Source organism: Bos mutus, chromosome 6, assembly GCF_027580195.1.
Source record: "Bos mutus isolate GX-2022 chromosome 6, NWIPB_WYAK_1.1, whole genome shotgun sequence".
Taxonomy (NCBI): domain Eukaryota; kingdom Metazoa; phylum Chordata; class Mammalia; order Artiodactyla; family Bovidae; genus Bos; species Bos mutus.
In genome coordinates this window covers 61,315,137-61,341,269 of record NC_091622.1, presented here as the reverse complement: position 1 = coordinate 61,341,269, position 26,133 = coordinate 61,315,137, and the positions used below count along the sequence as shown (strand labels likewise).

Here is a 26,133-nt window from a genome sequence, read left to right as displayed (position 1 = left end):
GTTTCACTAGAAATTCCTGTTCTCATAGCCACCAGCACACTGCACATTAACCTGCTATGACATTTCTCAACATGTACATTGCTGGCCCTACATCTTTGGTACTTTATTTTTGCCTGGTTTGAAAAATGTTTCCTTTTTACCGGTACAAAACCAGCTGCTTTCCTTCTTTCAAATGTGCTTTCAATATAATCTCCACCAGCACAGTCATTTTATTTTTATTAGGCTTGTTCACGGCAGTGGATACCCGTGTACTTCCTGTGCTCATTTATCCCCTTAGAGTAGAACTGAAAAACATACAAATATATTTGTTTATTTATTTCTAATTAATGTATTCACATCTTGGCTTTCATATTATCTACCCCAGGGTTTTGTGAAATATTACCAAAAAAATTTTCTTTTTTGGTTTAAAATTTTTGAGAGCATGTATGACTCAACTATCTTCATGAGATCCTTTACAAATCTTATCATGCCTTCTGTAGAACATCTAACATTTAAAAACAGCTCTATCCTGATCTTTGCTGGGATGTGGGCCAGAATGATTTAGCTACTAATGCCCTAAGAGTAGCTGAAAGAATTGATGAAATCATTGTCTCAGCGTTGAAATTCATCAATTGTGAGGCTAGCATAGTTGCTGCTGAACTGGTCTTCCTTTTCATTCTTGAACTTCTTGATGATAATTATTCATCAGGTTTTGATAGATTTCAAATCTGCTTCCCATTAAAGATAATAAAGTAATGCCATGTTTTTAAAGAAGGAAATTTGCCTTCCTGTCGTATATATTATATACTAAGAAGTCATGCATCAAGTGCACCTAATAGCTGTGTAAGTTATTTGGAGTATATTGAAGGCAAAATGGTCTAGATTGCGACAGTACTTTAGAACATTTGGATTTGGGTGTTTGGGGTTTTTTGGTTTTTTTTTTTTCTTTGTCATGCATTCTCTGCAAATATGTCAAACTCTGACTATCAGTCTTCTGGGGATACAATATAAAGATGAATAAGACATGGTCCATGCTTTTTCTTTCAATTTAAAACTTCACTTTCTTTATAAAAGACTCCCCAGAGCCCTTCTTCAGCATCACCTCAGTACCTGGGCTTACAGGGTCTTCCTTGAGTCAGCGCTTAGTGCTCAGGCCAGCATTCTTACAAGGAATATGCCCAAGACAGGGCCCTACCCTCCCTGTTGTCAAATTGGGACATCAGCCTGCAACCAGAGCGAGACCTCCATTTGTTCCTCTCCTTAATATTACTTGAGTAGAGAAGTACTTGAATAAAGAAGTCAGTACTAGCCCTTAACACACTGATGCCCATTTCATTTACTTCAGCCAATATTTATGAGACTGAGAGCTGACTGTTGTTCTGGACACCATCATTGACAGAAGGGACAAGAATGGAATGGGCAATACAGGAAATCTTGGTTCAAGCCCTACCCTTCTGTAATCTTACCCCAGTATTCACTGTCGTTTATCATTGCCCCTATCTGGGCTTCTGTCACCTCATTTGTAAAACAAGGAGCTTGGAGACATGGTCCCTACTTTTGAACAAAACTACCAGAGTCATACATTTAAGCAGTTAACCTTAATATGGTAAATTAAGGGCTTCCCTGGTACCTCAGACAGTTAAGAATCTGCCTGCAATGCAGGAGACCTGGGTTCAACCCCTAGGTTAGGAAGCTCCCCTGGAGAAGAGAATAGCAATCCACTCCAGTATTCTTGAACAGAGAATTCCATGGACAGAGGAGACTGGCAGGCTATAGTCCATGAGGTTGCAGAGTCAGATAAGACTCAGCAACTAACACTTTCACTTTCAAGATATGTAAAAATGGCAAAGCTCTATCAGAGCACAGCAGAGGGAAAAACTTGAGTTAAGAAGTAAATGAAAACTTCGAAAAAGCAGTAGCTTTTGAATTTGGACTTGCAGGGTGAGCCAGAGCAGGGCAGTGGGGGATATCAGGGCAGTGGGGGATATGTGTGTATCTATGTCCATACGTATACATGTAAATATATACATGTGTGTATGCACAAACACAAACAGAAGCAGAAGATATTAAGGTGGCAAGATAGAGGTGGCAAGAATACACAGAAGAACTATACAAAAAAAGATCTTCATGACCCAAATAACCATGATGGTGTGATCACTGACCTAGAGTCAGATATCCTGGAATGTGAAGTCAAGTGGACCTTAGGAAGCATCACTACAAACAAAGCTAGTGGAGGTGATGGAATTCCCAGTTGAGCTATTTCAAATCCTGAAAGATGATGTTGTGAAAGTGCTGCACTCAATATGTCAGCAAATTTGGAAAACTCAGCAGTGGCCACAGGACTGGAAAAGGTCAGTTTTCATTCCACTCCCAAAGAAAGGCAATGCCAAAGAATGCTCAAACTACCGCACAATTGCACTCATCTCACATGCTAGTAAAGTAATGCTCAAAGTTCTCCAAGCCAGGCTTCAGCAATATGTGAACCACGAACTTCCAGATGTTCAAGCTGGTTTTAGAAAAGGCAGAGGAACCAGAGATTAAATTACCAACATCCGCTGGATCATCGAAAAAGCAAGAGAATTCCAGAAAAACATCTATTTCTGCTTTATTGACTATGCCAAAGCCTTTGACTGTGTGGATCACAATAAACTAGAAGATTCTGAAAGAGATGGGAATACCAGACCACCTGATCTGCCTCTTGAGAAATGTGTATTCAGGTCAAGAAGCAACAGTTAGAACTGGACATGGAACAACAGACTGGTTCCAAACAGGAAAAGGAGTACATCAAGGCTGTAATTGTCACCCTGCTTATTTAACTTATATGCAGAGTACATCATGAGAAACACTGGGCTGAAAGATGCACAAGCTGGAATCAAGATTGCCAGGAGAACTATCAATAACCTCAGATATGCAGATGACGCCACCCTTATGGCAGAAAGTGAAGAGGAACTAAAGAGCCTCTTGATGAAAGTGAAAGTGGAGAGTGAAAAAGTTGGCTTAAAGCTCAACATTCAGAAAACTAAGATCATGGCATCCGTTCCCATCACTTCATGGCAAATAGATGGGAAAACAGTGGAAACAGTGGCTGACTTTATTTTGGGGAGCTCCAAAATCACTGCAGATGGTGACTGCAGCCATGAAATTAAAAGATGCTTACTCCTTGGAAGGAAAGTTATGACCAACCTGGACAGCATATTAAAAAGCAGAGACATTACTTGGCCAACAAAGGTCTGTCTAGTCAAGGCTATGGTTTTTCCAGTAGTCATGTATGGATGTGAGAGTTGGACTGTAAAGAAAGCTGAGCGCCGAAGAATTGATGGTTTTGAACTGTGGTGTTGGAGAAGACTCTTGAGAGTCCCTTGGACTGCAAGTAGATCCAACCAGTCCATTCTGAAGGAGATCAGCCCTGGGTATTCTTTGGAAGGACTGATGCCAAAGCTGAAACTCCAGTACTTTGGTCACCTGATGGGAAGAACTGACTCATTGGAAAAGACCCTGATGCTGGGAAAGATTGAAGGAGGGAGGAGAAGGAGACGGCAGATGAGATGGTTGGATGGCATCACCGACTTGACGAACCTGAGTTTGCATAAGCTCTGGGAGTTGGTGATGGACGGGGAAGTCTGGCGTGCTGCAGTCCATGGGGTCGCAAATAGTTGGACACAGCTGAGCAACTGAACTAGACTGAATGCATGTGCACACATCTATGTTTCAGCATTGTGGCGGAGACTGTTAACTGGCTAATTTACTACCTACTCCCATCCCCGTTCTGCCTTGCCACCTCCACTAAGTCTAGAAAAGTTAAATGTTGATAGTTAGGGATGGCCATGTAGCACCATCTGGCCAGTTGCTATTTTTGGAAATACACTGAGGAATTTTATAAACCCTTTTGCTCTTCAAATAAGAGATGGATACATTTGGTTTCACCTCCTAATTCTTGTCTTCACAGTGGTTGTTGTAGCTGTGACAGTCACATTGAGACATTGAGAGAGATCTAGAGAATAAGTGGAAATATAGTCAAGCCAACCATCTTTGGCCCAAAATACCCACTTCAGTACTAATGATGTAAGAAATATGGAACTTTACTTAAGCTACTTTTAGTCAGATTTTCCTATTATTTATAGCCAAAAACATTCCTAAGTAATAGACTCAGCAACTATACCCACACACACTCTCTCAATTTTACATGTTTGTATATATATTTAACTTTATTTTCCATACCTACCAAGACTTGGGGCTATTTTTAGACTTGGATTTTGATGAAAAGTAAATAGGACTTAATGTTAGAGAAAAAATAGAAAGTGGAATGCCTTCTTCGTTATTACCAACCCAGACACTATCCTTTGCAATAATTTCCCTTGTATCTGTTCTGTCCTTGTCTGATAGTGGAAATGAAACATGAAGGCAAGCAGGAAGAGAATGGTTGAGAAGAAAGATAAATGCTGAAGTAGTTCATTCTGGAAGTTAGGTTATGGGGAAATGCCTAAGACTAAGACTTAGTTTGTTGTGGCTTGCAGAACACCACCGGAAGGGTTCCCAAGTGGTGACAATGCCTAGTCACATGATAGACAGGTTTAAATCCTAGTCCGTCGTTGCGCATACCTATGTATTTAGGACCAAAAACACCATTAGCTGTTTCCATTTGGCAAGCCAGGGTTCCCTAGCAGCCAGGAGATTGTTCTCCCTTTCCCTCCATTTAGGAAGTTGAGAGAAGAAACCATTCTTCTTTGTCCGAGATTGGAACAGCTTTCCACAGAGTGTTTTGGTTTTGTTCAGTCTTATATGAAAGATACCATCAAATAAGCAAGAGATCTTTAATGGACTCCGACCTTCCATGACACAAACGTGGAACCAAGTTAAAAACACTCAGCCTGTTCTTTCGTTCAGAGACCAATGCGGTTGCTTTGTTTATTGCACCTTTATTCATCCTAACTGTATTGTGTGTCTACATTTCCTGACTCTGTATGCGATTGTCATTTAATAATGTCAGCATGTAACTTTGCTCTTTTTCAACCATGTCACTTGGATTATTCTTCACTGTGGTGACCTTCCATAGTTTGTGTTTTTATTTTTTCTTAGTAGCTGCCTGCTCCTATTTAACTGTTTTTGATTCCCTCCTTCTACCTGTGTGTGTGTGTGTATGTGTGTGTATGTGTGTTCAGAATCAGTTCCTTACCTTAGAGGGGAGGAAGGTAGCTTCAGTGTGTGTGTGTGTGTGTGTGTTCAGAATCAGTTCCTTACCTTAGAGGGGAGGAAGGTAGCTTCAGTGTGTGTGTGTGTGTGTGTGTGTGTGTGTGTGTGTGTGTGTTCAGAATCTTGTTCAGACACTTGTTTATGTGACCAAAGGTTATTTCTGAGACAGGAAGTAAGGTTTTGCCAGTTTTCATTGATCTAATAATTAATTCTGATTTTACAGAAAGAGTTTATATTAGTCAGCTCGGGCTGCCATAATCGAATATGGCATATTAGGTGACTTAAGCATCAGAAAGTTATCTCTTCACAGTCCTAGGAGCTTACCTTAGGGGGGAGGAAGGTAGCTTCAGTCTTCTGTCAGAAGTACTGGTTGAGATTTAGGAATCCTTGAGAGAAAAAACTCAATGGGATAGTTGGAATTCACACTGAATTCATGGATTATCATTTAGTCTCTGATTTTAAAACACTTTAATGTTTTGTTCCTAAAGACTCTAAACCATTTTCTTAATCTTAAAAATGTTGCTGCTCTTTTTCTTCAGAATCTTCAACTACTGGGAGCCACAGCCATTGAGGATAAATTACAAGATCAAGTGCCTGAAACCATAGAAACTCTAATGAAAGCAGACATCAAAATCTGGATCCTTACAGGAGACAAGCAGGAAACTGCCATTAACATTGGTAATTCAGCTAGTTTAAACTTTATGTCATGGTGCTTTTTAACATGTTTTGATACATTTTAGAAGATATATTTGAGGTATTTCAAGATTTGAAAGATTTAGTGTTTTGAGATTTCCTTATTTGTGGTTTCACTCAGCTTATCTATTTACTTATGGCCCCAGTCAGAGGAGGCAATGGCACCCTACTCCAGTACTCTTGCCTGGAAAATCCCATGGACGAAGGAGCCTGGTAGGCTGCAGTCCATGGGGTCACTAAGAGTCAGACACGACTGAGCAACTTCACTTTCACTTTTCACTTTTCACTTTCATGCATTGGAGAAGGAAATGTTCTTGCCTGGTGAATCCCAGGGACGGGGGAGCTTGGTGGGCTGCCGTCTATGGGGTCGCACAGAGTCGGACACAACTGAAGCGACTTAGCAGCAGCAGCAGCAGCAGCATGGCCCCAGTGCCCCCTTTAAAGATGCAGTGATTATCTATACAGCCAAACTTTAGCTCTTGCAGCCACATAGTGCCCTCTCTCACCTTTGAACTCTGCCTGCCCCTAATTCACCTCCTTAATTGACACACGTGGATGAACTTTCTGCAGTTGTCTGCCAGAGTCTGGAGACTAGAATTATGGCAAGCTTGTATACTGACACTTGTTTATGTGACCAAAGGTTATTTCTGAGACAGGAAGTAAGGTTTTGCCAGTTTTCATTGATCTAATAATTAATTCTGATTTTACAGAAAGAGTTTATATTAGTCAGCTCGGGCTGCCATAATCGAATATGGCATATTAGGTGACTTAAGCATCAGAAAGTTATCTCTTCACAGTCCTAGGAGCTGGAGTCCCAAATCAAGATGTCAGCAAGTTGGTTTCTCCCAAGGCCTCCCCTCTTGGCTTGCAGACGGTCACATCTCTGTGTGTCCGCGCCTGACCTCTCCTCTGTGGATGCTCACAGCGCGTCTGGTGTTCTGTCCTCTTCCTATAAGGACACTAGTCCTGTTGGATGAGGGATCACCCTTATGATCTCGTTTAACTTTAACTCTTTGAAGACCCTGTCTCCAAATACTGTCACACTGGTGGCTGGGGCTTCAACATATGAATTGGGAGGTGGGACAAAATTCAGTCTGTAACAGAGGAGAAAGGTAATGTTTGCTGGTAGAGGCCTGTAGTACCAATAATGTGCAAGAAAAATAGTCATTTCCCCCCGCAAATTCAGCAGTAGCATGTTGCCTGAGCACTGTGAACCCTGACATCAACCTCTGGATGATACTGATTATACAAATTACACACAAAACTCTCCCAAAATTAAAGAAACCATTTCAGGAGTATTCACAAACTAAAACCACATTTTTTGAAAGTCATTAAGTATCATCTATATTAAAAAAAAAAGATTTTAGCTAATATTCCTTTTAGAAATGTGAGTAATCAGTATATTCTGTGATAAATACTATACTTATAAATATAGTATTTATATTAAACTATGAATACTATAAATTCATAGTTCAGATCAGTTGCTCAGTTGTGTCTGACTCTTTGCGACCCCACGAATTGCAGCACTCCAGGCCTCCCTGTCCATCACCAACTCCCAGAGTTCACTCAGACTCACGTCCATCGAGTCAGTGATGCCATCCAGCCATCTCATCCTCTGTCGTCCCCTTCTCCTCCTGCCCCCAATCCCTCCCAGCATCAGAGTCTTTTCCAATGAGTCAATTCTTCGCATGAGGTGGCCAAAGTACTGGAGTTTCAGCTTTAGCATCATTCCTTCCAAAAAACACCCAGGACTGATCTCCTGGAGATCAGGAGACCTGGAAAATGCAAATATGATAAAGTAGTGTAACTACAGATAGAGGGGGAATAAATGGTGGTTAAGAGTGATCCGTGGGGAAGATGAACAGTCCTCAGGATGGTCCTGGATATGTGGCCAGTGTGAAAATACCTATGAAAAGGAGAGAAGGGTGGTGGTTTCTAGTAACCCTTAACTTCTAGAATCCTAAAAGTTGTTCCTAGAAAAAGGAAAGTAAGATTCATTCATTCAGCAAATGATTATGGTGCCTGTGGTACCAGGCATCAGTTAAGAACACAGAACAAAACGTATCAGAACCTCTGCCATCGGAACTCAGATTCTGGTCAGGGAAACAGACAATAATATAAATGAGAAAAACACATAATATATTTCATGGCAATAATTGTTCTAAAGAAAAATAAAGCAGGGAAGGGAGAATAGGGCATTACACTGCTGCTGTTGCTGGAAAGTGGCTTTAGTCGTGTCTGACTCTGTGCGACCCCATAGACGGCAGCCCACTAGGCTCCTCTGTCCCTGGGATTCTCCAGGCAAGAATACTGGAGTGGATTGCCATTTCCTTCTCCAATGCATGAAAGTGAAAAGTGAAAGTTTTCACTTTACACAGAGGGGTTCAATTTTAAATCAGGAAGTCAGGAAGAAGTATTGAAAAAGTGAAAGCCCAGAAACAACCTATGAGAAGAAAGGGAGCTTGTCACTCAAATGATTCGGGACAGCTGTCTTCTGTCCAACAGAAAGAGCAGATATGCCCAGGGCTAGAGGAGGAGAAGAGGTGAGCGGTGTAACAGAGCTCAGGTTGGATGGAGCCACCTACACTGTTGTCCAGTCTTGGCATTTACTCTGAGATGGAAAACCACTGCATGGTACTGAACAAAGTGGAGGAAACACTTGATCTGACTTTCCTATTAAAAAAAAAAAAAAAACTCTATGTATCTGTCTGGCTGCTAGACTCAGAGTAGACTCAAAGGGAAGCAAGTATTGAAGCAGGAAGGCCAGACACTGTTGAATTAATCCAAGCAGGACATGGTGATGCTTGGACCTGGGTGGTAAAATAGAGGCGGTGAGGAATGGTTGGACTCTGGATGTATTTTTGAAGGTACAGCCAACAGGATTGATTGATAGATTAGACACAGAGTATGGGAGAAAGGAAGGAATCCCAGGTAACTTCAAGGTGCTTTAGCCTTAGCAATTGAAGGATGGAGTTGCCATTAACCAAATGAGGAAGACTAAAGGAGGAGCGAGTTTTCTGGAGGGAAAACTTCCTTCTTTCTGAAGGGAGGTTAAGCGCCTAATTTTAGATGTGTTAAGTTGGAGATGTTTATTTTACACCTAAATGTCTGCTGTAAAGTAGGCACTGCCATGTGAGAGTCCAGAGTTCAGGAAAGAGGGATTTATGAGATCTAGAATGGTCAACATTTCAGTCCAGTTCAGTCGCTCAGTTGTGTCCAACTCTTTGCAACCCCATGGACTGCAGCACGCCAGGCTTCCCTATCTATCACCAACTCTCACAGCTTGCTCAAACTCATGTCCATCAAATCAGTGATGCCATCCTACAATCTCAATCTCTGTTGTCCCCTTCTCCTGCCTTCAATCTTTCCCAGCATCAGGGTCTTTTCCGATGAGTCAGTTCTTCACATCAGGTGGCCAAAGTATTGGAGTTTCAGATTTAGCATCAGTCCTTCCAATGAATATTAGGACTGATTTCCTTTAGGATAGACCGGTTTGATCCTCTTGCAGTCCAAGGGACTCTTGAGAGTCTTCTCCAACATAACAGTTCAGAAGCATCAATTCTTCAGTGCTCAGCTTTCTTTACAGTCCAACTCTCACATCCATACATGAATATCTGGAAAAACCATAGCCTTGACTAGATGGACCTTAGTTGGCAAAGTAATATCTCTGCTTTTTAATATGCTGTCTAGGTTGGTTGTAACTTTTCTTCCAAGGAGTAAGCATCTTAATTTCATGGCTTCAGTCACCATCTGCAGTGATTTGGGAGCTCCCCAAAATAAAGTCAACCAGTGTTTCCACTGTTTCCCCATCTATTTGCCATGAAGTGATGGGAACGGATGCCATGATCTTAGTTTTCTGAATGTTGAGCTTTAAGCCAACTTTTTCACTCTTCTCTTTCACTTTCATCAAGAGGCTCTTTAGTTCTTCTTCACTTTCTGCCATAAAGGTGGTGTCATCTGCATACCTGAGGTTATTGATATTTCTCCTGGCAATCTTGATGCCAGCTTGTGCTTCCTCCAGCCCAGCATTTCTCATGACGTACTCTGCATATAAGTTACATGAGCAGGGTGACAATATACAGCCTTGACGTACTCCTTTCCCGATTTGGGATCAGTCTGTTGTTCCATGTCCAGTTCTAACTGTTGCTTCTTGACCTGCGTACAGATTTCTCAGGAGGCAGGTAAAATGGTCTAGTATTCCCATCTCTTGAAGACTTTTCCACAGTTTGTTATGATCCACACAGTCAAAGGCTTTGGCATAGTCAATAAAGCAAAAATAGATGTTTTTCTGGAACTCTCTTGCTTTCTGGATGATCTATTGGGTGTTGGCGATTTGATCTCTGGTTCCTCTGCCTTTTCTAAATACAGCTTGAATATCTGAACGTTCACAGTTCATGTACTGTTGAAGCCTGGCTTGGAGAATTTTGAGCATTACTTTGCTAGCGTGTGAGATGAGTGCAATTGTGCAGTAGTTTGAACATTCTTTGACATTGCCTTTCTTTGGGATTGGAATGAAAACTGAGGAATGAGATCACAAAAGAAATAAGTGTAGATGGTACTGTTTTACATGTGAGCTGGGCCAAAAAGGTTGCCTATTTTTGTCTAGCCACGTTCAGCTGTAGGCAAACAAGTGGGCAGAGTTGGTTTGATCAGCAGGTGAGTTTGCCCTGCACCAAGTACAGCAAAGCAAGAGAGAGCAGGAGAAAAGAAAATGTGATAACAGTCCAAGGGCAGGGAGATAGATAGTGGTGGGATCAATGGTCCAAGAGAAACCCAGACAACCTCCTGCATCCTTCTCCCAAACAACCGTTGGCCCATCTTCTGCTCTACATGTTGGTCATCATGAAGGGTATGCCATAGGCACTTAACAGTTTTCAGAACATTGAGAATCCTTACTGTATTCTCTTTCCATGTTTGTTTATCAAGGCAGCCTTAACCTGTCAGGTGATGTCCTTGTATCTTATCCCTCTTTTATAGCAAGCAGAGTATTTCTTTTTCAAACTTCTGCAGATCCAGAAGACAGCTGACTGCCATCTTTCTTGTTCAAATAGATAGCATTTTAATTTTACCAAAGAATATATATAAAATTCATAAGTTTTGTAGTTTTAGCATTTTAACATCTTCATCTTCTTTCTCTAGAGAAATTAATTATGTCAACCAATTTACTCTGTTTGGACATAGGGCACTCCTGCAAACTTCTGAGGAAGAACATGGGAATGATTGTTATAAATGAAGGCTCTCTTGATGTAAGTAAGATTGTCTTTTTGAAAAACTTTTAGTAACTTACCTTGTATTTTATATTCAGCTAACTTGAGACATTTTGTTTTCCTGGGTTAAAAGGTGCCTTATTACTGTCATTCTGCTGGAACAAATGTACACTGTTTTGAACCACTGATGTAAATAGACACTAGTTTTGTGTCTTTAACAGCTAAAAGAAATTGCTAAACGTTGTGAGACCAAAAAGCTGCTTTACAAAAGCGTTATGTCAAGAGATTGCTGAGTGACTACAGCTTCTTTGTATCTGCCTGAGTATTTTGTATATTTCAGTATTACTACATATTATATATGTAATATTTCAGTATTAATATTTTGCTTCTTTTTTAAAAAAATGTGAAAGCTATTGAACAACACCAAATAGCCAACAGTCAACTCTTTTTTTAATGTCTGAAGTTCAGAATTGACATAGAAATTCCTAGGATATCTTTTTTCATGACTAAGATCACATGAAGTTATATTTGGAAAAGAGGGAAACATTTTTTAGGAGTATAAAAGATAGAAGTTAACCCCCAAAATGTAGGTCATGACCTGTAAATATTTCAAAGGAAAGATGACTATTTGCAATTTAAGGTGGAAGACAGAACAGGAAAGGTGATATACAGCTGCTTGAAATAGCCCTTGTGACGCAAAGAGCAGAACAGAGGAAACCTGATAACTAGGGATGTTGGAGAAGCTGAGAGGCCACCTCTGTGGAAGGGATGGTGAAGAAGTAGATGTTTAGAAGTTGGGTATAGACAGGAAATTACATGTAAGAAGTACTTTGTTTCTGATTTTTAGACTGGAATGATGATCTCTTCTTTATTATTGTGCTTAAAATGCGCTTCCCTTTCTTGTGAGATCTTTGAGCACCTTGTAGCCTGAGGAATAATATATGATTTTGCAATCATGGGAACTGCTTATGCCTTTAATTATTGGAGAAGTGCTTTTTGTGAACCAGGCTTTAATCCTAAAAACACAAACAAAAACAACAAAAAAAAAGCCAGCCCTCCAAAAGCTTACAAATATTAAGAGAAGTAAATTGCATACAAGTAATAATGCAAAACAAATAGGTAAGTAAGGTAGATAACTTGCTGTGAAAATATCATGAAGTTTAAGGAACTATTTACAAAGTAAGTGGCATTTAGTTACATAAAGGTGAGTAAAACTTGAGTCACTGAGTAAGAGGAGCAGAAGCAGAAAGTTAGTGCAAGTTAAGTTCCTCTGTTGGGGCCTGAAAGAGGAACATTAAACTTGAACACAAGATTATAATTTTTTAAGTATGTTTTCTTTGAATAAATACAGGCACAGAATGTAAAACTGAAAAGTTAGGAAAAGAGAAAATATAGATGATAAAAAGTGAATCTCTCACCTTTCTTTTTTTATTTTATTGAAGTATAGTTGATTACAATGTTGTGCTAATTTCCACTGTACAGGAAAATGACTCAGTTTTATATATATATGTATATATATGTATAGACACACACACATACATATATGTAGGTATGTAATGTATATATATATACTGTTTCATATTCTTTTCCATTATGGTTTATCACGGGATATTGAATATAGTTCCCTGTGCTGTACAGTAGGACCTTGTTGTTTATAAATCTCCCACCTTTATATCCAAGCTACTAGTTTACCTCCCCAGGGATGGCCGCTAGTTCCAGTTGGTGTGTTCATCCAGAGATGTTCTGCCGTATCTAAGGGATTTATGTGCATGTCAGTTGACACATCCTTTGTTGTTAAACACATTACAGCATCCTGTCCACACTCCTTGATACTGCACTTTGTTTTTCTCACTTAATATATCTTAGCAGTTGTTTTATAATGGTCCGTATGAAGCTACCCAATTCATTTTAACAGTGGGCACAGTATTTATAAGGCGTCCATTAAAAAGTGACAGAGGGGGTTAAACCTGGAGAGGTAATCTCAGGTCAATTGTGGAAAGCTAGGCCAGGTTTGAGAGTTTGCCTTCATAGGCAAGGGGCATGACTTCATCAGCCTCTTAAAAGAGGTGTGATGTATAGAAGCAGTTGGCAAGTTGGAAGGGTGCAGACAAGGGACCAGGATAAGAGTCAGAGAGGAGGAAATGGGGGCACAGTGCCAGCGATGTGATGTAAAGTTCAGGGATACTTATCCCCATGGGGGTCCCTGGAAAAGGAGCCATCCAAGGTGGTTCCAGAACTGGGTTGCAGTTGTTCACAGCCTTGCAAAAACTTCAGTGTGAACGTTTCCATAATCCCTATAAACCTTTAGGCCTTTGTCAGCATCATAGGTTAAACGTGATGCACAGACTTTCTGACACTTGAAGGAAACCAGAAGTGGGACCTGTGAGACTGAAGTGAAAGCATGGTTGATCACATGCTTGATGTGACATCCTTTCCTTTTTGTCTGGATTTAGGCTTTCACCTTACATAGAGTGTGCTGGCATTGCTCTTTTTGTTTTCACCTGTTTCATCATTTTTCTCCAGCTCTTGGATAAACACATCCAAATGTTCTTGAAGTGTTTTTAGTGTCAAATGATATAAGCAGTAATCTCAAGAAAAAAAATAAAGAGAGAAAACTGAAATACAGAAAATATTCTGTGCACTGAATCCTGTATTGTTAAGACAGAGGCATTTATTTTCATTTTGAAGTTACCAAGATGGTAACTCAAAAGTCATAGACACTTCAAAGGTTTTTGCACTTTGTGTTGCTACAAGAGCCAATATAAATCATCCCAGGGGAATGCTCAGTTTTGATGAAAGCAAGGACCCCGTCTGTCTATTTTGGTCTGCAATCTCTGTCAGTCTCCAGCAAGCTGCCTAGCTCATTGTTGTGGGCGTGCTCAGTTGCTCAGTCATGTCCGACTCTTTGTGACTCCATGGACTGTAGCCCACCAGGCTCCTCTGTCCATGGAATTCTCCAGGCAAGAATACTGGCTTGGGTTGCCATTCCCTTCTCCAGGGGATATTCCTGACCCAGGGATAGAACTCAAATCTCCTACATTGGCAGGCGGATTCTTCACCACTGAGCCATAAATATTTGAGAAATGAGTTACTGAATAATGTTTAATTAAGGGATCCCTTTTTTAAAAATTTGTGTATCAGTTTTAAATGTGGTAATAGTCGATCATATCTGATATTTAAAGAGCAAAGTGATTGGAAACAGCCTTAACAATTTGTGTTGGTTTGGTGTGAAAGATCACAGGCAGACGCTATGGCTGAGCAGATTGACACTGATTCATCCAGCATTGGACTGCCTCTGGTTCTCGCACTGGTGTCTGGAGGAGGCTTTTTCTGCCAGGCAGTTAATCGGTGACTTTAACAGATCTGGCTGTCTGGGGTCAGACCTGCTGCGGTGAACTCATTTGCTTCGTAGCAGGAAAGGAAACCCCACTTTGCATCATAGCTCCTCCAGGTCTTGTGTGATACAACCCACGGCTGAGATTTCAGGCAAATCATTAGAATGAGTCTAGGGAAATCATTATTTTTCATTGCCATGGAAAAGCAAAGTATCCTCTGTGTTCACATTTGTACTGATAATAATAAAAGGGTTATCATTCCATCAGCACAAAGCGTAATTAATTTTCAAGTAATAAACTTAGAAACACACCACCTTAGGAAATAATATAATAGGAAATAAATTGTAGGTGCGCAAAGTTTTGTCAAATCACAATTTTAATGAATGTACTCAAATCACTCTGAACAGCAGCACAGTGGTTCAGGGCCCAGTTCTGCCCCACCTGAGTGGTGGACTCTGGACAAGCGGAAATTAGAGAACTTCTCTAAGCCACTTGCACTGCCTCTGAGGTAATGATAATGTTACCCTTGGCATAGGATTGGTATGGTTAGCACAGGGCACAGCACATATAAAATGAATGTTACAAAATTTTGTAGAAAAATAGCCCATGTTGAAATCCTGCTCTACAGACCTAATATGGAAATCTGACTTTTCTGCCTCTGTACATTCCCAGCTCCTCTCCCAGAAGAGCAGCACTCCCCGCTAGCATGATGCCTGAGTGCAGAGCTGGGGGTTCTCACTCAGTCACCTACCCAACTATTGCCAGATGCTCACAGTGTCAGCAAGAGAGGTTCGTAGGAAGCTTGATCATATTGCTTTTAATTTAGGAAGTAAGAATTTTATGGGTAAGCATCTTTAATAATCATGTAAAGTTGATCAAAATCTGTTAGATATTTAAAATAAGCAGATGATTTAGGTAACATGTAACTTTTTATCATGTAACTTTGAACTGTTTTATTAAGGGTTCTGTGATATTGATATGAGACTTTTTTTAAGGGTCTGCTAAAGCAAGAATTTTAAATTACTGGCTTGAAGAATATTTTGTACTTCTTCTCTAAGTCTACAGAAATGCCCAGAAATGATCCCGTTAAATTCTCAGAAACCCCTTTGGCTTAATGACCTAGATCCAGATTCTTCCAGCATCTCTTTTTTTTTAATTTCTATTGGAGTACAGTTTTTTTTACAGTGTTGTATTAGTTTTTGCTGTACAGCAAAGTGAATCAGTTATTCATATACATATATCCACTCTTTTTTGGATTCTTTCCCATAAAGGCCATTAGAGAGTAGTGAGCAGCATTCCCTGTGCTCTATGGTAGGCCCTTATTTGTTATCTGTTTTACATATAGTAATGTATATATGTCAATTCCAATTTCCCAATTTATCCCCCAGCATCTCTTTTATACTTTTGGTTTGCCATGAAGTAACGTGTTCAAAATATATCTGTTAAAACTGGAAACATCTAAAAATGTGAGCTAAGAACTAGAGAATCGACCTATCTTTAGCTGCCATTATCTAATTAATATATTTTAAAATGTAGTATAATGGGTTTATGTTATATTAAGGTGTGTGATGATTATAGTATTCAAATGCCCCATAGCATTCTAATTCTGTGAATCTCTGAAAATACTTCAGGTGACCCAGAATATTTGTTAATGGATATTATCTAACTTTCTGTAAAAGGTAGAGAGAAAGTGAAGACTGTTTCATTGAAATAGCTCAGGATTTCACTACCCTCATCTGTCAAGTCTGGGTAAGTGGAAGGAACCATAATTTCTCAAGCCATTAACTCTTTAGGTGCCCAAATGATCTTTCTTGGGTCTCACATGATATCCTTGTAACCTTGACCTCTCCTCCTTCTAGCACCTCCTAGGACAACTGTGGGATCTGTCCTGGGAGGCAGCTCTGGACCTTAAATTTGTTCCTATTGCTTCTTCTCCTCTTTTCTACTGTCTGGATTCCCTGGGAAAAAGAAAGGGGCAGAGAGGAAAATTATATTTATGGAATCAACAGGAATGATGGTTAAATATGTATGTGAGGAATTTGGAGAAATAAATTTCCTCTACTTGGAGTCAAAAGGCTTCAAGTTTTCCCTAATTTAACTCCTGAGAAACCCTGCCTGCCTCTCCTTCTGATCATCTGGGCACAGTTGGTTTTCAGTTTCTGCTTCTGTTGGTATTCACATTTAGCCTGATGAGGAGTCAGTACCCAATATATGGGAAGTGCAGAGTATGGATCCCAAAGAAAAATGCAGGCTTCTGACTATGTGAAGAGGAAGCTCTGCTGCCCCTGCAGGGTTCTATGCATGGCTGATAGAGTCATAAGAAACACTAGCTTATATTTGGACTAAAGATTTTACAGGGACAATCACATTTACACCTGAAAACATTAGTAGGCAGATACCATTATGCCCGGGCTTCCCTTGTGGCTCAGCTGTTAAAGAAACCTGGAGACCCAGGTTCAGTCCCTGGGTTGGGAAGATCCCCTGGAGGAGGGAAAGGCTACCCACTCCAGTATTCTGGCCTGGAGAATTCCACGGACTGTATAGTCCATGGGGTCACAAAGAGTTGGACACGACTGAGTGACTTTCACTTCACCATTATGCCCAATCTTGAAAGTAAACTTGACCTCTAGTGTTAAGCAAACTCTGGAGGATGTATGTAAGTCATTGGATTCTGGAGTCTAAGCAAATAGAATTTTCTGGAACCTAAGTTTCCAGTGACACTTGTAAAACAAGAGTAATAATAATACCCATCTCTAGGGTGTTGTGGGGGTTAAACCAAACAATACATTTTAAATACAATACCTAGCATTTAGTAAGCACGTTAAGAACTAGGAACCACTGTTGTGATCATCATTATTATTTCTTTTAACATCTTTATTCCCGGGGGTAGAGGGAGTTTCGTTTTGCCAAGTGCTATAAGAGGTGATTTTAAATAGCCGTCCTCCTCACTACTTAAATTTCTCTGCTTAATTTGCAAATATGAACTTAAGCCAGCTTACATTTGATTATGGATACCAGTGTTTTCTCTCACCTGTATATTTTGCAGAAAATGAATTGTTAACCACTTTTGATATTAACAAGCACAAGAATATGTATTTTTCAACACCATGGTAAAAGAAAGCCCTTTATAGGATTGCACATTTTTTTCTAGCTAAATTTGGTTTTATAACACCATGTAAGCTTCAAATATAACTTACAAGCATTCATGACATAAATGGCGAAGTTGTCATCTGTACCCTTTTAAGCTCATCTTACATGTATTATGCAGACAAACCTTACTGTTTGGGAAACCAATCACTGTTGAATGGCTTCTGAAAGAAATCCAGAATAAGCAAGTTATTGAATTGGCTCCAGAAAAAGAAGGGGAAAAAGGAGAATTGAGGCTACTTCAGGTTTTGTCTTGATATGTCCCATGAGTCTAATACAATACATTTTGTATTGCTTTGAAAAATAGTTCAGGCAGGTTTTAAACCACAGTGAATTTTCTTCCACTGCCAGCTTTGGATCTTTAGGATTGTGAATTCTCTGTTACCATTAGCAAAGTTGTTTCAGCTTTTTGGCCTGAAAATGTTTAAGAGCTCAGTTTAACGTTTAAGGTGTTAATGTGTCCCTATCAGAAGCAAAGATATGTTTTTGTAATATCCCATTGCAGGATGATTGTTCATATACTGTCTGGCACACAGCTTGCTTCAAGTAGCGCTCAGTGAAGAAAGCGAACTTTGTTACATTTGAGAGAAATGGGTTAGTTAAAAAAAAAAAAAGTAAACATTACAAAAATGAAAATAACATATGAACAAATAATCTGTTCCCTTTTCCTCTGATTTAAGATAGTGTCTGCCACAAAGCAGAGTTTGTGGTTGAAAAAGTTCCATCGAGTCCATTGTTTGGTCTCAGAAAAACTAAATGTGTCCCCTTTTCTTAAACAAAATTCAGTAATCTTGGCTTGTGTGCAGAACCCAAAGTGAAGTTGTTCACAAATCCATAGTATTTCTGTTTTGAGAAATTCTTCCTGCCACAAGCTTGAATGGTCTTTATCCCTCTCTCTCTCTCTATTCTTTTTTTTTTTTTTTTGGCTAAACATCTGAGCTCTTTCAAGAGCTCTCTGAGACCTAGAATTACCGATAAATCCTTTCTAACCAGTCTACCCTCTTGCCATTTCCTCACAGCTTGTGGGCAGTTTTGAGGGGAACAGATTGCTGTGCCTTGGGACTTCTTTGCGCCTCTGCCACCCATGTCTTTTGATGAGTTATTAAACTGACAGTTTGCAGGAAGCTGTGTCCCAGGTGTGTCTGTATGCACTTGCCTCTGTTCCTTTTTTCATTTTGACTCTTTTATTGGCACATAGTTGCTTTTTGCCTCCGTTCCTACATGAATGATGATGTTTGTCTCAATTACAGATGGAGACTATGGGTTCACAGGATTAGCAAATGTGGGATCCTAAATTTTGACCTAGATGACTTTAATCCCAAAATTGTTTTTCCTTTTGTTTTTAAACAACCCTTCCTTCTCCAGAAATAACAGGGCCTTAGTCCCAGAAAAAATCCTTCTGGGAGCTCCCCCCCAGATTTTCCAACTTGTCTTTGCCTCCCCTTCCTACTCACCACCAAGGCTCCAGAGCAGCTGGGAAAGAAGTGCTCTTCTGGGAATTGGTGATGTTGGGTATCTGGTATTTATGAAATTTACAGAAGACCCTATATTCCATTTTACTATGACAGTTGTACATGGATTTTTTTTAAATTTTATTTTATTTTTAAACTTTACATAATTGTATTAGTTTTGCCAAATATCAAAATGAATCCATCACAGGTATACATGTGCTCCCCATCCTGAACCCTCCTCCCTTCTCCCTCCCCATACCATCCCTCTGGGTCGTCCCAGTGCACTAGCTCCAAGCATCCAGTATCGTGCATTGAACCTGGACTGGCATCTCGTTTCATACATGATATTTTACATGTTTCAATGCCATTCTCCCAAATCTTCCCACCCTCTCCCTCTCCCACAGAGTCCGTAAGACTGTTCCATACATCAGCGTCTCTGGATTTTTTTTTAAATGGATGTTGAAAATAATGGAAATGGTGTGCCTTTGGAATTTGCAGTGAGAAAACACAGTAGATAATGATTCCTCTGTATTCCTACATGAATTAATTCAAATCATTAGGAAAATGGACCCAACCTTAGCTTTCTTTGTGGTTCTTGGTAAGAATTTCTCACAGACACCAGTTGTTACTTTCTCCAAACCGTTGATTTGGTAATTTGCTTACTTTCAAAAAAATGGTTGTATATTCTAAGCAGTCTCTTCTGGCTGAATTGAAGGCCATACGAGAGACTGGATGTCTGCCCACCCAGTTCCTCCAGGACGCTTCCTCCTGCGCTTGAGTCACTGCCGCCGCTGGAGAATATTTAATACCAAACTCAAAATAAGTGTTTAGGAGGCTTTCAGTGGTGGTTTCAAATAATTACTATGAGGGCTTTGGTAAAAGCCTTTATCCACAAAACTATTTAAATTATATAATTATACCCCCTGCCTCACTCTTCCTTCCTTTCCCGGGGTTTGTCTTTCTTTGCTTGGTGCCTCCATCCTACACTGCAAGACAGACTTGGACCCAGATTAGACACTCTCAGCCTTTCTCTCTAGGGTACCCCAAACGAGACTAGATGCCTCACAAGGAGTTATTTGCCTGACAGAACCTATCATAACCCCAAATCCCAAACCTCTGCCCAGGGGCCAAGAGCAATTTACCTAGCTCTACAATTTCCTCTTCCTACCTCCTTCCATCCTGTAACCTTTGACCTTTTTCACATGGCATGACCCTATTGGGAGATTGGACCATTTCCTCAATTATAGTGTTTTGTATCAACACCTGCCCTGAAGAGCTCATATCTGCATATCAGCAAAGCATGAGCAAGATTTTTTTGTTTCCCTTTCCATTATGTTTAGCAATATGTTTTGATTAAATTCATTCACTTGACTCTTTTCCACTAAGCTGTTTTAGAAGACCTCTTTGACCATATGTTTTTTAAACTAATTTATTTGTTTTAATTGGAGGCTAATTACTTTACAGTATTGTGGTGGTTTTTGCCGTACATCAACATGAATCAGCCACATGTGTACATGTGTCCCCCCATCCTAAACCCCCCTCCCATCTCCCTCCCCATCCCACCCTTCTGGGTTGTCCCAGAGCACCAGCTTTGAGTGCCCTGCTTCATGCATCAAACTTGCACTGGTCATCTATTTTAATATGGTAATGTACATGTTTCAGTGCTATTCTCTCAAATCATCCCACCCTCCCCTTTTCCCACATAGTCCATGATTTCACCTTCTGTCTGCCTTTACCCATTTTGCGAAATTACTTTATGTTGGTTTGATTCTATATGAATATGTTTTTTGAAGGTTATGTTCTAATATAGCCTAGGAGTTTAGAAACACCAGATATTTTGGTCAGAAACTGTCCAAGAGAGCTAGTTAGTGATCCTGACTGGGATAAATACTAAATGGACCAGTTGTATATAAATATAGTTTCTCTTTACTCCCAGGTATATGATCTTTACAGCGTACAGATCAGTTCAACGTACAGCCTGCAGTAAAGGAGTAGTTGATATATGTGTTGCATGGGGGTATATGGAATGTCCTGTGGTTCTCTGAATCAATAACACATTGTCAAAAAATAATACCCAGTGATTTATCCACATTGTTCTTATGGGAGTCATAACTTACTCTTTAAGAACATGCTAACATGGTCCATACTTGTTATGGTCATAGTGTATTATTAAGAATGTCCTTGGAATACTCTGTTAATTTGTAATTTTAGGTTGTGAATACTGAGAGTGTAAAAATAGAGAAAGAATGAAACATTATTTGGCCATAAATTTATAAACACCTCATGTCATAAATGGTGATGAGATAGGGCCACAAACCACCAAAACAGCTAATGAAATATGTTAGTTTAAGATTCTTATATATATCCTCTTATTTGACATCTTATGTCAATTGATAGTAGGTTTTAAAACTAAGTAGGTCAACTAAGGTTTCCCCCTGCCAATGAATATTTATAAATCTGGTTTAAAAAATAATCAGTACCTAAGAAGTAAGGTGATGGTGTGATTGCTGAAAAATATGCCAGCAAAGTGAGTCCTCACTGTTTTCTTTATCATTGTTTTCAACCTACTATTTCTGAGGGTCTCATTTACATATAATGCTATTTACTCTGCATATATATATATACATATATATATATATAAAAAACTTTACATTCTTTATGGGAGCTTAAAGTCTAACATATATTGATGTGGTCATCTGCAAAAAACATAGATAGTAAGAGAGACATGCCAGTCAATTTGTAACTTTCAATTTATGTTCTGCTCAAGAGTTATCTCAGGTTAGAGACAGAAATTTAGAGATAAAGAAAAAGTCTAGGTTAACTTGATAAATATTTGTCCTCCTACTCTCTACCAAGAGCCACATATCATGTGGGAAGGGATAATGCTATCTTTTCTATGATTGAGGGAAGACAGGTTCCCAGTTAGTTTTTACATAAAAGAAGTAGTAGCTAGTAGAGTTGAGTGTTAGTAATCAAAAAGTAGATTGAAATAAAATTGCTGTTAGGAGATTTCAAAAGGAAACTGAAAATCCTCTCAGTAATATACCACTTGGTTTACACTGATGTTGTGTGGTGATTGACAAGTTGCAGAGCGTTCATTCTTCATCATATGTGGATAATACAGTTAGATCTGATGTCAGAGGAAGGAAAAGAACTAGTCTTTCTCAGATGTCACCTCTGAGCCAAGCACTGGACAGGGCACCTGAGTTAGCACATCTTGTCACAACAATAACCCTATGAAAGATATTAACCCAATCTTATTTAAAAAAAAAAAGACTCAGAGAAGTAACCTGCCTAAAGTGGGAGAGCAACGATTCAACCCAAGCCATTCAATACCATATCATTGCCTTCTAAGTGCCTGCATGCTAGGTCTTTTCAGTCATGTCTCTTTGCTACCCTATGGAGTGTAGCCCTCCAGATCCCTCCGTCCATGGGATTCTCCAGGCAAGAATACTGCAGTGGGTTTCCATGCCCTCCTCCAGGGTCTCTTCCCAACCCAGGGATCAAACCTATGTCTCTTATGTCTCCTACATTGGCAGTTGGGCTCTTTACCACTGGTGCCACCTGGGAAGCCCCTGATTGCCTTCTAGAGATAGTCAAATGAAAAAATAAATAAGGAGGTAGATTGGAATATACATGTACTCCTGGCAAAAAGTTTATTGATACACCATGAAATGAACTTACCTGTGACATGTGATGTGGGATATAATCCTTTCTAGAACCCTGAGCCTATGTGGCCACCTTATCTAAAAGTATTTTGAAGTTCTTGGTATTTTTTACTTGTTAGTGGTTGAAACTATTCCTTATTTTTCATTTAGTTTTTTTTTTTTCTTTCACAGCATTAAGGAACTTTTTTTCAAAATAAATATTTCCATTCCAAGGAAGATGAAAAATGTTTGATTACCTTGTTTTCACCTTATACTCTGCAGCTACCAAAAGTTGAGGCATACCTTGAGTTCTTAGCCACAGTGTATGTTTTGTCTTCTGAAACTTAAGTTCTTTGTAATGTGGCTCCATTGTTTGCATCAACGTTATCAATGCCCAGAAGCACCATCTGAACCCTGATGGCCATTCTTGACTTTCTAACTAAAGAAGCCCCATTTTTTATGGTTATACATTTGTCCCTGGCGTGGGAAGATGCCCTGGGGAAGGAAATGGCAATCCAATCCAGAACTCTTGCCTGGAGAATCCCATGGACAGAGGAGCCTTGTAGGCTGCAGTCCATGGGGTCGCAGAGAGTCGGACACGACTGAGCGACTTCCCTTCCCTTCACTTCATTTGTCATATGTTGATGGCTGCCTTGTCTACACTGACTGATGACTTGTGCACATCAGCTGACAAGCTCTGAAAAGTTATTTTACAGTGACTCAACCTCTGGTAAATGGTCTTATTTCATCAGAGTCACCATCTTGCTCAAAAAGATACTTTCCTGTAATAGTATGTTGACTTTTGCCCTTTTGGTGGAAAGTAAGTGAAAACCGAAACCAGAGGTGCTAATACTAAAGTGAAAGGCACAGGCTTCATACACTTATCAAGCCATTCCAACAAGGGTCAAAGTTGTGTGTCTTCCAAAAGTAATTCAACATTAGCCAAAATTCTATGCTTAGGTCATTTAACTGGTGGTGAATTTATGATAAAATGATGGTAAGCATAAGTTTACCATTTGACCTGCACACATTTAACAGATTCCCAGGAAAAATACAGGTGCTGAGTTCTTATTTGTATTCAGACCCACACACCAACATATAGTTTGAACTCAATAAGTATATATGTATCCTTTTTTAACTTTTGCTTGCTGTTTGGCTTAGCCTCGCTGATGACACCCTCTGGGATAAGATGAGTGATCACACATTTCCTTCTGTCGCTGTAAGTAACTGCAGCCTTGGAGCAGGGTGTGGGAGCCATGACATTTAGGTGTTACATCTTAGACTGTGTGTAATCTTCACCTCATTTCTGCTGGTTAGACTGGAATAGAGTAGTCTTCTAGTCAAAGACAAGAGGCTTTCATTTTCCTCTGCTTAGGGATGTTGCTACATTCTCTACTAGGGTGTTTCCTGGATATGTTCCTAAGTAAGACTAACTGTTCTATAAACCCCTTAAAGGAATCAGAAAGAAAAGCCAGAAACTGAAAAGGGCCATTTTTATGCAGGTGCTTTCTGCAACGTTACATTTGGGGCCATCAGAAACATATTTCTTAGGTGGCCTAACATGTTCTTTGCACATCTGGCCTCTGGGTTCCTTAGGCTGTTCCAAGCAGAGTATTTGCCAGAATGAAAACGACATCTTGCATGCTAGGATACTTTCCAGACAAGTCAGGGCTTTCCGTTTATTTCACTGTAAAATCGTATTCATTGTCTAGGGTGCCCGCAGTGATTTTTATCAAGGATTTCCTTGGCAAAGGTCATGTAAAAGTAATGTTAAAAAAAATTATCATAAAGCTGCCAGTCTCTGATTTCTTAAAAAATTATTTTATTTCATTGGAGGGTATGTTGTGGCTCAGGGTAGATCCTCTCAAAATATTCCAGACTGGCATATCAAATGTTTTGAATTAAAGTTACTCTAGAAAAACCAACCAATCCAAGAAAAACATTCTGACCCTCCTGTGTCTTTAGAAAGCAAGAAATAAATCTTCCATTTGGAAGGTAGCCTCTCTGCTCCAGGAGGTAGAGACATCCTTATCATCAGAGATAGGAAATTTAGGGCCAAGAAGGCTGTTTAAACAAAACTTGTTACTTCCTCACTAATTTACTACCAAAGTTTAAACTTCTCTATCTTGTCAAGTCTATATAAATTTATTGTTTCTTTTTCTAAAAAGCATAAAAGCTGCATGCTTTGGCCACTTATTAGGTTCCATTTCTAGAGACCTCCATATACACTAATTAAATTTAAGGGGTTTTTTCCCACGTTAATCTCTCTTGTGCCAATTTAATTATTAAACCAGCCAAAAGAACTCAAGAAAGAGAGGGTGGGAAATTTCCCCCACCGTGTTAGGTATTATATGAACATGTCATCTGTTGGGCCAGGCAATGCCCTGAAGATTCACATAGAAATTTATTAGGGCCCTTTGGTCAGAGTTATCTTTTGTGAAAAATTCTGCTTAATCTAATTATCTGCCAAGCATCATTCTTTTCTTTTTTTTTTCCTTTTTCCAGTATGTTTCTTATAAACCAAATACAAGTTGTTTTCTTCTCATCAATCCACTGTTATATAACCCGGCTTGATCACTAAGTAGCTAGTCTAGGTGCTGATTCCATTATATTCATTAGATAATTTATGTTATGTAAGATAGAAGGAGATGCTCGATCATAACCATCACTTTGTTCTCCATTTCCTCTGTCATAAAATAAACACACTAACATTTTATTTACTGCCCTAATTAAGAGTAGCCAAGATTACACGGGAGTTTTACGGGCAGCAAAAAACAATCCTCAGAATAATCACACAACAAAGGATTGTAACTTCCCACATGAGAGTCTCCAGTCATTAATAATTTGGTTATTCCTTTTCCACCAAGCTCATATTAATTGTATTTCATCTCTTTATCAAGGGCCTCAGTCCCAAAGAGACCTAGAGATATAGACAGATAAGCAATTATACATCATGCTGCATTATGTAAGTATAAACAAGTATTTAGAGAGTCTGAAAGGTGGAGGTATTCATCTCACCTGGAGGACTCAAAGAACAGAGTCAGAGGGACTTGTCTCAGTTTGTTTATTTGTTCATTGTTCTCAGTATGTAGTCTTAGAGCATGACAGTCGGGAGAATAAAGATACAAGGGAGAAAAGGGAGGAACAGAGACGAGCAAAGTCAGTCTCCCCCACCACCCGACTACCTGGCTCAGGAGTCAGCAAGGATTAGGGAAAGAGAAGTGTTTCAAGTTGAGAGAGGAAAGTTAAGAGAATTCTTTCTTAACTAAATGTTTTTAGCTGTAGTATCAGGGGGTAAATTTGGAGTCTGGGGTAGCCTCAGGAAAGAGTCGAATTGGCTAGACCTGGGGGAAAGGAGCGATCCATAGCAATGAGCACCCATAGAAAAGAGGAGAGCTGGCTAGAGCCTGTCCTCTGGGGGAGGTGATTTTCTTTCTTTCTGTGGGGTCGGAACTAAGAGTAGAGAAGTGTGGGTGGGGGACTG

General features: G+C 39.7%; 1 protein-coding gene across 6 annotated transcripts in view; it reads left to right on the top strand.

Annotated features, from left to right (window-relative positions):
- ATP8A1 (ATPase phospholipid transporting 8A1) overlaps positions 1–26,133 on the top strand; it is a 236,490-nt gene that overhangs the window by 127,260 nt on the left and 83,097 nt on the right. For all 6 annotated transcript variants that reach the window (XM_070372338.1, XM_005908123.3, XM_005908124.3 and 3 more), the window contains 2 exons: positions 5,709–5,847; positions 11,044–11,108. In XM_070372338.1, coding sequence (XP_070228439.1) covers positions 5,709–5,847; positions 11,044–11,108 — 204 coding nt within the window. The remainder of the gene's footprint in view (positions 1–5,708; positions 5,848–11,043; positions 11,109–26,133) is intronic.